General features: G+C 45.4%; 1 protein-coding gene across 4 annotated transcripts in view; it reads right to left on the bottom strand.

Moving 5' to 3' along the window:
* Positions 1–15746, bottom strand: part of PATL2 (PAT1 homolog 2) — a 177121-nt gene that overhangs the window by 38609 nt on the left and 122766 nt on the right. For all 4 annotated transcript variants that reach the window (XM_033944301.1, XM_033944303.1, XM_033944302.1 and 1 more), the window contains exons 12-13: positions 8615–8668; positions 3034–3185 (exon numbers count right to left, since the gene is read on the bottom strand). In XM_033944301.1, the coding sequence (XP_033800192.1) occupies positions 3034–3185; positions 8615–8668 (206 nt within the window). The remainder of the gene's footprint in view (positions 1–3033; positions 3186–8614; positions 8669–15746) is intronic.

Here is a 15746-nt window from a genome sequence, read left to right as displayed (position 1 = left end):
AATATAGACAAAATATGCTAAAATTATTGCTACAAGATTACATAAAATATTACTAACCCTAATTCATAGACTTTAATAGAAGTAACTGAGCACCTAAACATATCACTTTTCCACATAGTCCCCATGCAAGACAACCCATTTGCTGTATTATTCAACTAGCTTCTGCTTTGCTGCAGATAAGTTTTTTGGCTGCTCCCGAAGCCTGGTGAGCACTGCTGTTTTACTTCACAATAAAATAACTGTATAGAAACTTTTAGGCCTCAATTTCAGTAAATGGTATCCTTTCCCATTTTTTTTCTGTTAAGAGGTAACACACAAGGTGGTCCTTTATCCCACTTACTTTTTAATTTGGCTTTTGAACCATTAGCTATCAGGACTAATCCAAATATTAAAGGAGTTACCATTGGATCAGAGTCATACATACTTTCTATACATGCAGATGATATCCTACTGTATACCACAGTAGACTTTTACATCTATGTAACTGTATTGAAAATCTCTCAAAAATTTCTGGGTACAAAATTAACTAGAATAAATCTTCTGTCATGCCATTATCTTCACTAATTATAAAACATCACTTATCAAGTTACCTTTTTCATGGGAACTAATTAAAATATCTAGGTATTTGGTTTTGTAGATCTATTGATGAACTTTGAAATTAAATAGAGATATTTTTAACCAATTCCCTACTTGACACCTGGTCACCATGACACCTCACATGGCAGGGTAGATTTGAAGCAATAAAAATGGTTCTTGCCTCCAAACTCAGTTATATATTAAGCAGGATTCCCTTTCCATTTAGTAATCAGACTTACAAAAGAAATAGACTCCCTAAGAAAAGTTCCTCTTGAAAAATAAGCCTCCTCATTTATAGCCTTAAACAAAAACTTTCTAAAGACAATAGTAGAGTAAATCTCCCACATTCTGCAATTTACGATTCTGTCTTTAGATTTTCCCAAGCAATCCATTGGTTTAATCCCATAAATGATCTTGACACTCCTAGATGGCTTCTTTTTGAAGCTTCCTTATTAAATCCTCTTCCAATACACTTGCTACCCTTCATGAACAAATTCCTATATAAAGATTCCATTCATTTGTTGAAGTCCACTGTTATGTGTAATAAAAGAACTAAACAAATCTTTCAATTCTGATAAACTGTCTTTTGAAAAAATTCCTTTGTGGTTTCAATCTTTTTTTTTTTACACACTAACCACTTACTAATTAGAGGTCCTCTGTGTTCATCCCATTCCTTTTGGATTCCATCCCCATTTTTGTCTCTACCACCTCCCTCGGGAGGGCATGCCAGGCATAAACCTTCTCCATGAAAAAAAATTTCCTGACTCCTAAGTCTACCACCCTGCAACCTTAATTCATGTTCTTTAGTTTTACCATTTCCCCTTCTCTGGAAAACATTTGTTTCCATATTAATACCTTTCAAGTACCAAATATGAATATAAGACTATCCGAATATGTTGAGGTACCCTTTTCCCCAAAAAGAGGAGAAAAAAAGGTCGACTTGAATATAAGCTGGAGGGGTTAATATTAATGTGCCCTGCAGGATCTGCACCCAGGCCCCCTCACTCTCTGCCACGCTTTCCATCCTGTTTCCCATACTTTGCTACCTGGCTCTGTACTCTGTCCCACCTCCCTGCCCGGTACCCCCTCTCTCCTGATGTCCTGCAGGCCTCCACCGAGCCTGCCATATGACCTGGTGGTCCAGTGGTAGGCTGGTACAGGAGAGATCCCTCCCGTCTTCTGTCCTGGCTGACTCTGACCTAGAGGAGGTAAGGCTTGAAGCTCACGCCTTCTCCCCTCGTGCACTGTGGCATGTGGTACACAGACACTCCGCCAGTAATCGGACGCAATCCACACATGAATTTACATCTACAGAGGTGAAGGAGACCATCCCTAATGATTTCCAATGAAATTGAGGTGTTGTGATGCAGAAATTTGAAGTTGAAAATTAGATTGCTAAAAATCCAAGATGGCCACTGGCAGAAAATTTGCAACTAAAACACTTTGTGGAGACTTCCTAGAAGTTCAAAAGCCAGCAATTTGGGGTTTTGGGGAGTGAGAGAGCCGACTCCTATCCCCAGATATGACTAAAATCCCGTTTTCAGATCCCCCTACCCTAATTGTCTCATAGGAAGTAATAGGGCTGTACTTACAGTCTCCACAGTGCCTGCCTGTCAGCTTTCTGTGTAGCTGAAGGGAAAGCATTTTCTACCTCAGCTTTTCTCTAAACAGCTCAATCTTTAGGATCTTCAGGCTGCCGACCGAAATCTCCATCCCCATGAAACCTCCCCATGTGACCGCAGGGCATATCCAAGCCTGTGCTTAAACCTCTGATAAGGTCATAAGGCAAGCACCCTTCCAGTGGGACAGACCCCGAGCTCCAAAGGAGGCACATAGCAGGCTGGCTCCAAAGTCCACTCGAAGCTTGCCCTGTGGAGCCTGTGCTTAAACCTCTGATAAGGTCATAAGGCAAGCACCCTTCCAGTGGGACAGACCCCGAGCTCCAAAGGAGGCACATAGCAGGCTGGCTCCAAAGTCCACTCGAAGCTTGCCCTGTGGAGCAGCAGTCCGGCGTCACAGAACTGCGTCCTTTCCCAGACAGAAAACCCTCAAAAGGGTCTCCAGGCACTAGAGCCACCCAAAAAAATTAACTTTAAATGTAAAAAAAAAAAAAAAAAGGAAGCAGAGCAGACCAGAAAAACCTCTGCGTGGCTTGCTTGCAGAAATGAAAACTGCAGGGGTCTCTGTATTCCTTTGCCAAGTGGGAAGAGCAGAGGAACACCCGGTTCACAGGTTGGAATGAAAGACCTATTGTAATGACTTTGGAGTGGGTGTAACAGAATAGGCCGTTCATTTCAGTGAACCAACTTATTTGTTTTTTTACATCAGCTATGAAAAGAACTTCAGAACATAATGACAGGTTGGAAAATTCCCATGGAAAATGACTGTACCTGCTATGAAAAATGTAAGGGCTGTCCTCTGCCCTTTTCCTACCTGCATTAAAAATCAATCACTTACCCTGTGTCATGATCCCCTGCCAAGGGCTGCAAGCACATGAAAATGTAATCCACCTTCTGGTCTTGCTTCTCATGGAACCGAATACGCTCTTCTTCTGGTACATGAGATATCTTCTGCTGTATCTCCTCAACATCCAGCAACATCAGAAAGAGCTGTATAACATAGATAAGGAAACAAGACTGTCTCTAAAATATTATACAGCATCAGTAGACAAGAACAGGATAATTTTTTGTGTGTGTGAGACAAATGAGTTATGAGTGTGTGACTAGGCAATTTAGAAGAGTTATTTACACTTTTGTTATATTGTTATATCATTTGGAGTCATGGAGGTTTACAATCCCAAAAAGTGGAGACATGAAACTGACAAGGGACCAAACAAAGAAAAAGAAACAAATCATAGTACTTGTCATAAGGGGGAAACAATAAAAAGGGCAAAAAATTCACAAAGCAGCTAGAAAAGGAAAAAGCTGTGGAAGAGAAGTCATGAGTAAGAGACAACTTATGACAGCAAATAAAATTATTTTGTGATGAGCGAGTACAAAAAGATTTTTATATAACAAAATATTCTTTTTTAACCAAAGCACATTTATACTACCGTATTTACCCAAATATAAGACCTAACCAGAAAATAAACCCTAGCATGATTTTTCAAGATGATCGTAATATAAGCCCTACCCCAAAAATAAGCCCCAATTAAGATCGACCTTTGAATGTCCAAGGCAAGAGGAGTGCCCAATTCCTCCTGCTGCAACAGCGAACTCTCAGCCAACACAGACCAAAGCAGGAAGGTTGCCCACTCCTTCTTGCCATTGGACCCATCATCCCCCGTGAACCCTACCAAACACTCCCCAACTCCACCCCTGACACCCCAGCATTCCCAACTCCACCCGACCCCCCAAGATCCCCCTCACACTCCCCAACTCCACCCCAAATGCCCACCATACCTTTATTTGATGGCTGGCAAGAGGGATGCCCACTCCCTTCTGCTGGCAGGCCCACAACTGCAAAATGCCAGGCCTTCCCCTTCTTGGTGCATTCCAGGATACACCGGGGAGGGACCTAAGGCCCTGATTGGCTCAGATGCCTAAAGCCCCTCCCATAGGGGTACAGTCATAATGCACTTGATTTAATGGTAGATTTAAAGGGACTGATAGCAGTATTTTAATCCCCAAGAAAGAAAAAAAATAAGACATCCCCTGAAAATAAGCCCCGAGTCTTTTGGAGCAAAAATTAATATGACCCAGTCTTATTTTCGGGGGGGGGGGGGGGGGGGAGGGAACGGGAACGGTACTGTACATTCAGAAGTTCTAAATAAAATTCCCATTTTTTGTAGGTGTGTTCATCATGTCAGAAATGTTCCCCTATTCTATACCTTATTTAGAATTTGACAACATACAAAAATCAGGCAAGTTATGATCTTACAGCAAATCATGAACTACTTACTACCCACAAATGTAAAGGGGTTCATTAAAAGCAAGATATTAAACAAGCAAATTAAAAAAAAAAAAAATATGTAACCACCCAGGCAATTATAACACTACAGGGGGAAGCAAAAAAAAAAAAAGTAACCCCCTAGAGTTTTTTTGCTGTTATCTCAGCAACTGCTAAGAATTTCAATATGTAATTTTACAGCTTTATTTGCTGTTACTGTCTATATTTTTGTGCCGAGTAGCATGAGATTATCTTTTAAATAACAGCAGAAGGTACAGACTTTTTAGCATAGCCACAGCGATTTTCATGTGTTCAAAAATGTTTGCACTGTAAAACTATTATTAAAAAAAGGGGTACAAGCTTAGTGTTAATGATGTGTCAGTGACGGATTTGTAAACAATTTGAATAATTGGTATTTGATAATATAATTTACAGATAATTTCTTTTAAAGCATTTTGGTTATATTATTGGGTGGGAACTGTACTAGATAGCAAAAAGGTAGCTAAAAATCCAATTATATTGTGTTTCACAGTATTATATTGTATAATAATGCAATGAACTGCTTTATTTTGTTTTGGGGGGAGGTTGTTCCGAAAACAATTTTGAAAGTAAAAGCATTTAGATCAGAATGACAATCATGGGCAAGATGTCAGCAGATGATCTGGGGAAGCTTAACACTCGTACCAATCAACAAAGCGACTGAAGGCCTTTGGTTAGAGAATCATGCCTGATCCATTACCATCAGTTGAGTGGCTGCGACAGGGAACCCCCACACGAACTCTGCCAGCAGGAGGGATGCCCACTCCCTCCCACCGGAACCCCCGAAGCCTCACTCATGAAGTAAGCAGGGGCAAGAGGGATGTCCACTCCCTTCTACCACCGCCACCCCCTCTCATGCCCCCAACCCTGCACCCCTAACTCTACCCTCAACCCCTCCTCCCCCTGTACCTTTTAGTTGAACGTCCAGCTGGAGGGACACTCACATCCTCTGCCTGGCTGGCCCGCCACTCCAAAATTGTGGGCATCCTTCCTGTCGGCCGAGTTCATGTGGGGGTTCAGAGATTCCAGTGGGAGGGAGTGGGCATCCCTCCTGCCGGCCAACTTTATGGTGGAGGGTTCCTGCCATGGCCACTCAGCTGATCGCGCTAGGGAGATTTCTTTGCCGCGATCAGCTCAGTGACCACGTCTATTTGAAATGTAGGTCAGCATTTTGCTGGCCTAAATGTCAGACATCTGTCACGGGTCTAGGGAGATGACTAGGGCCGCTCATACCCAAGGCCACTTCTGGGTGAAACCATGCCCAAACCCAGTCTTGAGGGAGCTTAGGTGTCCTTTGACCCGCGAAAATGCCTACAGTGTAGGCTGCCTGCCTCAGGTAGGTTTTTTCTAAAAACATGCATCAGGATTGGCTGCCAGATAGCGGTAAGACGCTTACCACTGCCTACAATCATGACTCCTATTTATAAAATCAGCCCCTGAGCTTTCAAAGTGATTGCAAAATTCTTACATGTTATTAGAATATCAATTTACTGTGTTTTATCTCAAACATATTTTAGTGTAACTACCTAATGATTTTTACACATTAAAAATCAGCAACATAAATAGCTTAAGAATTAAACGTTGTTTAATAGTAATATGTAAGTATGACAACTAAGTATGTATGAATTTCAACAAGAAATTCACAAAGTTACTGAGAAAACTGCAAAAAACAAAAAACAACACACAGCTCAGCATTGTATGGATTTACTATTTTTGCCTCACCCTGTATAAACAGAGGAAGGCATTATTACTGCTGTAATAAGAGGGAAAAGTGATGTAAATATTTTAAAGAGTAACAGCCTAATAGTGCAGTAGGCTGAGAACCTGGGGAACTGGATTTGATTCCCACTGCAGCTCCTTGTGATCCTGGCCAACTCACTTAACTCTTCATTACTCCAGGTACAGAACTTAGATTGTGAGCCCACCAGGATCTGAAAAAGTACCTGCATATAGTATATGTAAACCGCTTTGACTGTACCCATAGAAAGGCAGTATAACAAGACCATGACCCTTTACCTTTAAGAGTAATATTTGCTAGTAATCATTCTGTGGAGCAGATACCACCACTTGGCAGCTGTGTCAAAAGACATATGATATAAGTCAAAGCTAAACATTTTCTTTTAGTTAGGAAACTAAAGTTGGTATGCAATATATAAAAGTGTCTTTATATTCTGCTCTATCAGAATATTTCTAGGCGGATTCCAGCTTAACACACACATTTCAGAAAGACAATACAATCTTATCTAAACACAATATGCAGGCTGGTCAGACTAAACAGATCTTGACGGCAATAATTGTATTAAGCAGGATATAAGAGGGGGCCCATAACCCAATATACATGAGACACCCTTTGCCTGGGAATACTGAAAGACATTAATATATATGAAGCTAAAGGATAGAAATGCTTCAGAATTATAGTAAAAATAATAGTGCTTGGTTAGCAAATGCTAAAGTTTTAAAATAAATGTATGTCACCGCTGCTACGTCCTGTGCGATTCCTGTAAGATTGAGAAATAGATGAGTCCTAGCAAGGTCAGCAGGCCCTAAATGAACATGTTGTTATCTCCTCTATTGCTGACAGGGCTGACACAAATAACATGTGATAACTAAGTCATTATTGTTGCTGGGGAAAATTACTAATGAAATACACTTCTCCCTCCGTATTTGCAGTTTCAGCAATCACGATTTTGATTATTCATGATTTTTGGCGTGCTGACTCCTCCTTCCAAATTACATCATCCATGAGCACAGTACAGTACCAATAAAAATTCTGACGCTTGAGCGAGGCATTTCAAATGTTAATTTAAGTAACTGGCCCCAGCTGCAAGGCGCTCAGCAACCAGGTCAGGTTTGGGAGCAGTTTCTGCTTTTCACCCAATTCTCAATGATCTCGTGACTGATCTATTTCTTGCAGGGAGTCATATCAGCTAATCAGAATGAATTACACAAAGTCCCTTGGAAAGAGGGAGGGCTTGTCAGTGTGGTGCAACAGGAGCACTGCTTAAAGCCTGAGATGCAGAAACCCCTGACTCAGCCGGCCCTCCGGAAGCCAGTTCTGCTATCGCCAGTCAATTACCGGAGGGGGCAGGCAGCCTGTGGCTGGGGTTTCCTGCTGTTCCTGACCTTGTTGGGAATGTTTACTGGAGCCTCCAGGAGCAAGTCTCAGCATGCAGTGGGTAAGGCTTTCAAGTGCGAACCTACAGTTCTTCCAATCTGCCCACGTCTCTCTTTCAGCTCAATCTTGGTGCTCTGTTTAAGTCTTTCCACCCTCCGGAGCCGGGTTAGTCAATCCCCAATCACCGTGAATACGGAGGGAGAAGTGTATGATTAACAGGAAACCATGTGACTTGAAACCAACCAAAAGAGCATTGCTGGAGTATGCAGTTTATCATTGGATCTTAATGAAGCAATTGTAATTTAATTGGAAAATGTACCAACTACATATATGTTTAATAATTAACTGATGATGTCATAAACCCAAATAAAATGGCCTGTCACTTGTAATTTGGGGAGATTCTTGGTTGGTACCCTACCAGTTAGTAGGACTCCAAGAACTCCCAAGGCCCTGATGTTTAAACTACACTTTTGTATTTGTAGTTTATTTCCTTGGCCTCCTCCAGAGGTGGAAGAAAGAGCTGAGGGAGTATTAGACCTGTTCATGTAGTCATTCAGAGCAAGCAATCTTACCTAAATCAATCATAATACTAATACTAACTTAAAATAACAAAAAAAGAACTTTATTACATAATCAATAGTATCAACAGTTAAAACACCTCTAAACAAAAATGTTTTAAACAAACTTTAAAAACATTTTAAATCCTGTTTTAATAGGTCTAATTCCCTGTAAGACACAAAACCTTTATCTTTTACCAATTTATTTATTTTTAATAGCAATGGTATATCAATGCTGCTCAAGTCTCGGCAACAACAGCTGTGTTTTGTGTACAAGACTCTTTAAAGAAAGAGTAAATCCACATTAAGTACGTCCAAGACCTTTGATGGAAGTACTTAAGCTATGTTCTACATGTAAAGTGCTAGCATAAAAATAGCCAGGTAGTGAGGCTGCAAAGCAGATAAAAAAGTGCATGTGCACATACACTAAGATATCTACCTTCTCAATGCGGTTCAGAATTCTCAGCCGCTGGTATCCTAGAGCTTTCATATCCTAAGAAAGAAGCAAATGTGTTACAAGTGTTATGTATACATAACTTCAAATACCTATCATCAGCAGTGATGTTATAGTGGGCATCACCTACACCTGTACATGTGGAATGAAGCCCAAACTTTTCTGAACACGTTTTATTGTACATATGTATTTGCTAAACTGTATTGAGATAGATAAACTTGCAGGTGACATTGTTGCATGTTGCTGAGATAAATTTCCTTCTACAATTTAGTACATAATTTCCTCAGAGCTGCAGTTTCTTTTCTGCTTTGCCAACAGCAGCAAAAATGTCGCTCACCTGATAGTGTTTGAGATGGTAAAAACAGACACTGATCATTGCTTTTTTCTCTCTCTCCTTTTATCTTTAAATCTACTGTAAAAACTTAATTTTATTTTAATCATGTGGCTTAAGTTAGGGTTTTGGCCATGTCCACTAAGTCCAAGAAGGCAACAAGCAGTTTGCAAGATCTAATATGGTGCTTAATAAAAAGAACAGATGATAAATAAAAATTTAATCTTCTACACAAATTAAGCTTCCAGGTTTATACAAACATGTTTTGCCAAAATGGTTACCTCAGGGGAAAATGTACACCAGCTGGTGTAAGATCCAAGCTTATCCGACTCACTGCATGAAAGCCCAGGTCAAAGATATGGTTTTTACCAGTTTGGATTTTATGAGGTACACTAGTTGGTATTCAATCACCTCCAAGGTATCCATATTTACTAAACATGGCCATGTTAGATGTGCTTATATAAACCTGGGAACTCAAGTAGTGAATAAAACCTGCAAGGAATCTGTCGTCTGACTTCATTTTTCAGATTTTTAAATTAAACACGAATATTCCCACTGTCTTTCATCCAGGTTTGAATCTGGGATTCAATAGTATCCAACCTAGTTACGTGTTCCACAAACTTAGATTCCAATTCAATCACTTTATTCTTTAAAGTTGTAGATTCAGTTAGCATGGTATTACAATGGGAAGATAAAGCACAGTTACTTACAGTAACAGGTGTTATCCAGGGACAGCAGGCAGATATTCTCTACATGTGGGTGACGTCACTGATGAAGCCCCTTCAGGCTTGCGATTGGTCTGCACATGCGCGCGAGCCCCTCCCGCCCTGCCTAGGGTATGCGTCTCCTCTGCGTGTCCTCAGTTCAGATAGCAAGCAAAGAAGCCAACCATGGGGAGGTGGGTGGGTTGCGAGAATATCTGCCTGCTGTCCCTGGATAACACCTGTTACGGTAAGTAACTGTGCTTTATCCCAGAACAAGCAGGCAGCATATTCTCTACATGTGGGTGACCTCCAAGCTAATCAGAAAGGGATGGAGGGAGAGTTGGCAAGTTAGGAGATGTTGCAAAACTGACTGGCCAAAGTGGCCGTCACGCCTGGAAAAAGCATCCAGACAGTAGTAAGAGGTGAACATATGAACCGAGGACCAAGTGGTAGCCTTACAGATTTCCTCAATGGGAGTGGAGCGGAGGAAAGCAACAGATGCCGCCATCGCCCTGACCTTGTGGCCTGTGACTTGACCCGGCAGAGAGAGACCAGCCTGAGCATAACAGAAAGAAATACAAGCAGCCAACCAGTTAGAAATGCAATTAGGATCGAAAGAAAGGAACAGCTGGAGAGCAGAATAATAAGGAGTGGTGCGGTTCAAGTAGAATGCCAGCACACGCTTACAATCAAGATAATGGAGAGCCACTTCCCCAGGGTGAGAACGGGACTTCGGAAAAAACACAGGAAGAACAATAGATTGGTTGATGTGAAAATCAGAAACAATCTTAGGCAAGAACTTAGGTACGGAGAACCACCTTATCGTGATGGAAGACATTGAAAGGTGGGTCCGCTACCAAGGCTTGAAGCTCACTGACCCGATGGGCAGAAGTGAAAGCAATGAGGAACACTATTTCCAAGTAAGATACTTTAAGTGAGCCCATCCTAGCGGCTCGAACGGGGGCTTCATCAATTGAGCAAGGACCATGTTAAGATCCCAGACCACCGGAGGAGTTTTAATGGGCAGATGAACGTGGAAAAGTCCTTTCATGAAGCGGGAAACCACAGGATGAACAGAGATAGACTTCCCGTCAATCGGCTGATGAAAAGCAGCAATGGCACTAAGGTGAACTCAAACCAAAGGACTTGAGCAAAGTGCCAGACAAGTACAACAGATAATCCAAGGAGGCGGACAGCGGCTCCAGCTGCCGAGTAGCACACCAGGAAGAAAAGCAGTTCCACTTCTGATGAGTCGAGTGGACTCCTTCCGAGACACCTCCAGGACATCCAGCACAGGTTGGGAGAACTGGAACGAGGGCATCAAGTCTCAAGGAACCAAGCTGTTAAGTGCATAGAAACATAGAAATAGACGGCAGATAAGGGCCACGGCCCATCAAGTCTGCCCACCCTACTGTCTCTCCCCTCCCTTTGCCTTGTGAATAGATCCCATGTGTCGATCCCATTTGGCCTTAAAATCAGGCACGCTACTAGCCTCAATCACCTGCAGTGGAAGACTATTCCAGCGATCAACCACCCTTTCAGTGAAAAAGAATTTCCTGGAGTCACCTCGTAGTTTTCCGCCTCTGATTTTCCACGGATGCCCTCTTGTTGTCGTGGGACCCCTGAAAAAGAAGATATCTTCCTCAGTCTCGATGCGGCCCGTGAGATACTTGAACGTCTCGATCATGTCCCCCCTCTCCCTGCGCTCCTCGAGCGAGTACAGCCGCAATTTGTCTAACCATTCCTCATACGGGAGATCCTTGAGTCCCGAGACCATCCGGGTGGCCATTCTCTGAACCGACTCCAGTCTCAGCACATCCTTGCGATAATGCGGCCTCCAGAAATGCACACAGTATTCCAGGTGGGGTCTCACCATGGATCTGTACAATGGCATAATGACTTCTGGCTTACGGCTGAGGTTGGGATGAAGCAGAGAACCCTGACTCTGTGTAAGCAGAGAAGGAAAAATAGGCAGAGGAAGAGGCTCCCTGGAACTGAGTTGCAACTGAAAGGGAGAACCAAGGTTGTCGGGGCCACCGAAGAGCTATCAGAATTATGGTGGCACACGAAGACTTGAGCTTGACGAGTCTTCAGAATCAGAGGGAATGGAGGAAACGCATACAGGAACTCGTTTGTCCAATCCAGAAGGAAGGCATCTGCCTCGATCCTGAGAGGAGTGTAAACCCTGGAGCAGAAATGGGGCAACTTGTGATTGAGGGGGGACACAAACAGATCGACATCTGGAGTCCCCCAATGAGCATACACCTGACACAGTGTTACAGAGTGGAGGGACCACTCGTGAGGCTGCAGCAGGCGACTCAAACTTGTCTGCCAGACAGTTCCGCTGGCCCTGAATGTAGACAGCTCGAATGAATATGTTGCGGTGGATGGCCCAATCCCAGAGCTGCATTGCCTCCTGGCACAGGGACCTGGACCCCGTGCCCCCCTGTTTGTTGATATAATACATGGCGACCTGGTTGTCCATGCGAACTAACACCACCTGGTCACGAAGTAGGTGACAAAAGGCTTTCAGAGCGAGGAAAATCGCTCAAAGCTCCAGAATATTGATGTGACAAAGGCAGTCGGCATGGGACCAAAGACCCTGGGTGCGCAGACGGTCCAGATCGAAGAGTCCGTCATGAGGACCTTTTGCGGAGGAGGAGCATGAAACAGAAAACCTCTGGAAAGATTTGAAGAGAGCATCCACCAACGGAGAGACCTCCTCAACAAAGGAGTCACGACAATGCGTCGGGAGAGAGAATCCCGATCCTGGTTCCATTGGGACGCCAAAGTCCATTGAGGAACACGGAGGTGAAGTCTGGCAAAAGGAGTCACGTGAACCGTGGAGGCCATGTGACCTAGGAGAACCATCATGAGCCGAGCCGGCGCCGAGTGCAGATGGGCCACCCTTTGGCACAAACAGATTAGGGCCGCCTGACGAGGCCGAGGCAAGAAGGAGTGGAGACGAACCGTGTCCAGGACTGCTCCGATGAACTCAAGAGAGTGGGACGGACAGAGGTGAGACTTGGGAAAGTTCACCTCAAGGCCAAGACTCTGAAGGAGCAAGATGGTCTGTCTCGTCGCTCGCAGGACCTCAGTGTGAGAGGACACTTTGATTACCAAGTCGTCTAGGTAGGGAAACACCTGCAGGCTGCGGAGGTGCAGGGCCGCAGCTACCACAACCAGACGTTTCATGAAAACCCTCGGAGAGGCTGCCAGGCCGAAGGGAAGAACACGATATTGGAGATGGAGATCCCCCACCGGAATCTCAAATACCGGCGAGAGGCCGGGTGTATCGGAATGTGCGTGTACGCCTCCTTGAGGTCCAGTGAGCACAGCCAGTCCCCCTCGTCCAAGAGGGGATACAACGTGGGAAGGGTGAGCATTCTGAATCATTCCCGGACCAGAAACTTGTTCAGAGCACAGAGGTCCAGGATCGGACACAGATGGGTACCAGAAAGTACCGGGAATAAAATCTGGAGTTCCACTGCTCCGGGGGAACCTCCTCGACCGCCCGAAGGTGAAGAAGGGCCTGAGCTTCCTGTAGAAGGAGGGGAATCCGAGACCGAGCAGAAGGAAACTCTTTTGGAGGCAGGTCCGGGGGTATGCGACTGAAGTGGAGGGAGTACCCCTCCCGGATGATAGACAGAGCCCAACTGTCGGTGGTAAGACTTTCCTACTGGGTATAGAAATGATGGCGACGACCCCCGATGGGGAAGGGGGAAGGCTCCAGGAGGAAGGGAGCCCAAAGGTTCGGACTGGAATTGTCAAAAGGACAGCCTGGTCTTCGCCGGGGCTGGAGGCTGAGTCTTAGGTTGACGTTGCTGCTGCTGTAGTGGCCGTTTCGAAGGAGGCCTAGAGAAAGCAGATTTTTGTGGATACCTCCAGAGAGGAATTATATATTGGCGAGCCGGAGGGGCCTTTGGTTTAAGTTTCACCAGAGACGCAAAGGACCGCTCGTGGTCCGAGAGGCGCTTCATGGCCGCCTCGATGGAATCATCGAAGAGCTCATGACCCACACACAGGAAATTTGCAAAATGATCCTTTAGATTCGGATCCATATCCACAATCCAGAGCCAAGCGAGGCGACGCATGGTGATCGCAAAGGCTGTAACTCTCGAGGACAATTCAAAGGCGTCGTAAGTAGCCTGAAACATATACAGGCGGAGCAGGGAGAAGGTCTCCTTGAGGAGACAAAATTCCTGACACTGAGGCTCTGGCACGACCTCCCGGAACAAGCGGAGGGCATCTACACAGAACCGGAGATAGGACGTGAAGATGAAATTATAGTTAAGGACACGGTTTGCCATCATTGAATTCTGATAAAGGCGGCAACCAAATTTGTCCATCGTACGTCCCTCCCTGCCCGGGGGGATGGCAGCATAGACCTTCGAAGAGTTAGACTTCTTCAAGGAAGACTCAACCACCAAGGACTGGTGGGAAAGCTGAGCACTCTCAAACCCTTTCACCAGGATAGTCCGGTAACGGGACTCCAACTTGGAGGGAATAGCCGTGACCGCATAAGGGGTCTCCAGGTTACGGAGAAAAGTCTGCCAGAGAACCTGATGCAACGGAAGGCGAAGTACCTCACGTGGTGCATTCTCAACTCCCATTTCCGCCAGGTATTCCTGGGTAAAGCGGGAGTCGGACTGAAGATCCAAGTGCAAAGCTCTGCCCATGTCAGAGATGAAACTAGAAAAGGAGGAGGTCCGAGAAGAAGAATCATCCTCCGGGGGAGACTCCGATCGAGACTGGGGTGCGGCCGAGAAAGAGGGAGAAACTTCCCTGGAGTAGTAAGCCAGAGCCTCAGAGTCCTGGGAACGGGAAACAGATAAGGTTCAACTAAGGCGTTTAGGGGGCGTCGAGGAATGGCCCCGCGTCAGATGGACTGGAGAAGACCCTGGGGTCCGAGGAAATTGCTGGGGAAGCCTCGGAGAAGACGGGGTATAAGAAAAATCCCCAAATGGCTTCGAAGCATGTCCTTTAGAAGCTGGCAATTGCCTCGATGGGGAACATACACTAGAGTCCAATTCGAGGACAAGCATGTGTCTGGATGGTCTCGAGGTCGGAGACCAGCCCCGACAGGGCGGGGAAGCCCGGGCCCATTTAGAAGCGGCGAGCCTCGCCGCATCTGCGGAGGAAAAACTTGTCCCTGGCCTGGACCCCCGAAGTCACCGGCGACTCAGGGGAAGAAGACTCGCTCGAGGGAACCCGACGAGTCTTATGGGTGAGGCCTCGAGAGACGAGGGGAAGCTCAGGCTGGTCAGACCTTAACTGGGTCGAGACCGAAGTCAAAGGCGTCGAAGTCGGGATTAGTTGGCTTACCACTGGCTTATAACTGTGTGGTAATAATAGCTTTAAGCATGTCCTCGAACATAGGCACCGAGACAAAAGGCAGGTGGGTCGGAGGTGCAGCAGTGTGCTCCTTCGGGGGCGACCTCAAGGAAGAGTATTCGCTACGTGAGGAGGCATGCTTAGATTGATGTTTCGAAGACGCCGATGAGGCGGCGCTGACATGAGACTCCGAGGTCTCCGAGGCAGAGAAGTCGCTGGCATACCTGAGGAGGGAAAAGGAGACTTACCCGAGGCCAGAGTAGCAGGAAGGGCCGAGGCCGGAGCCTTCGAGGCCGAGGCGCCCAATGAGGGCGTCGAGGCCGAGCTCGAGGCCAGTCCCGCAGGATCCATGGGGCCATAGAGTTGGAGAATCTTGGCCACCCGTCGACAAAGAGCCCACGGATGCAAAGTCGCACAACGGGGACATGACTCAGCGCGGTGCTCTGCACCCAGGCACTCCACACACCAACGATGAGGATCGGTGATGGAGATAACCTGGTTGCACTTAGTACAGTTTTTAAACCCGGAAGGAGACCAGGACATAAGAAAGAGGAGGGCCGCGGCCCCACGAAGTCAGGCGGCCAGAGGAAGACCGGGAACCCGGTCAAAATTATACGAACTGAAAAAAATGAAAATAAAGAAAAATAAAAGACGCGAGCACAGCGACTCAAAAGAAATTAACCAAATAAGCCGTGGTGTAAGAGGGACAACGAGATCGCGCGAAGCAATGGAGTAGTGCTTCTGGCTC

Source organism: Geotrypetes seraphini, chromosome 5 (genome assembly GCF_902459505.1).
Source record: "Geotrypetes seraphini chromosome 5, aGeoSer1.1, whole genome shotgun sequence".
NCBI lineage: Eukaryota > Metazoa > Chordata > Amphibia > Gymnophiona > Dermophiidae > Geotrypetes > Geotrypetes seraphini.
Note: the sequence above shows the minus strand (reverse complement) of the source record. Positions and strands in the feature narration are given on the sequence as shown.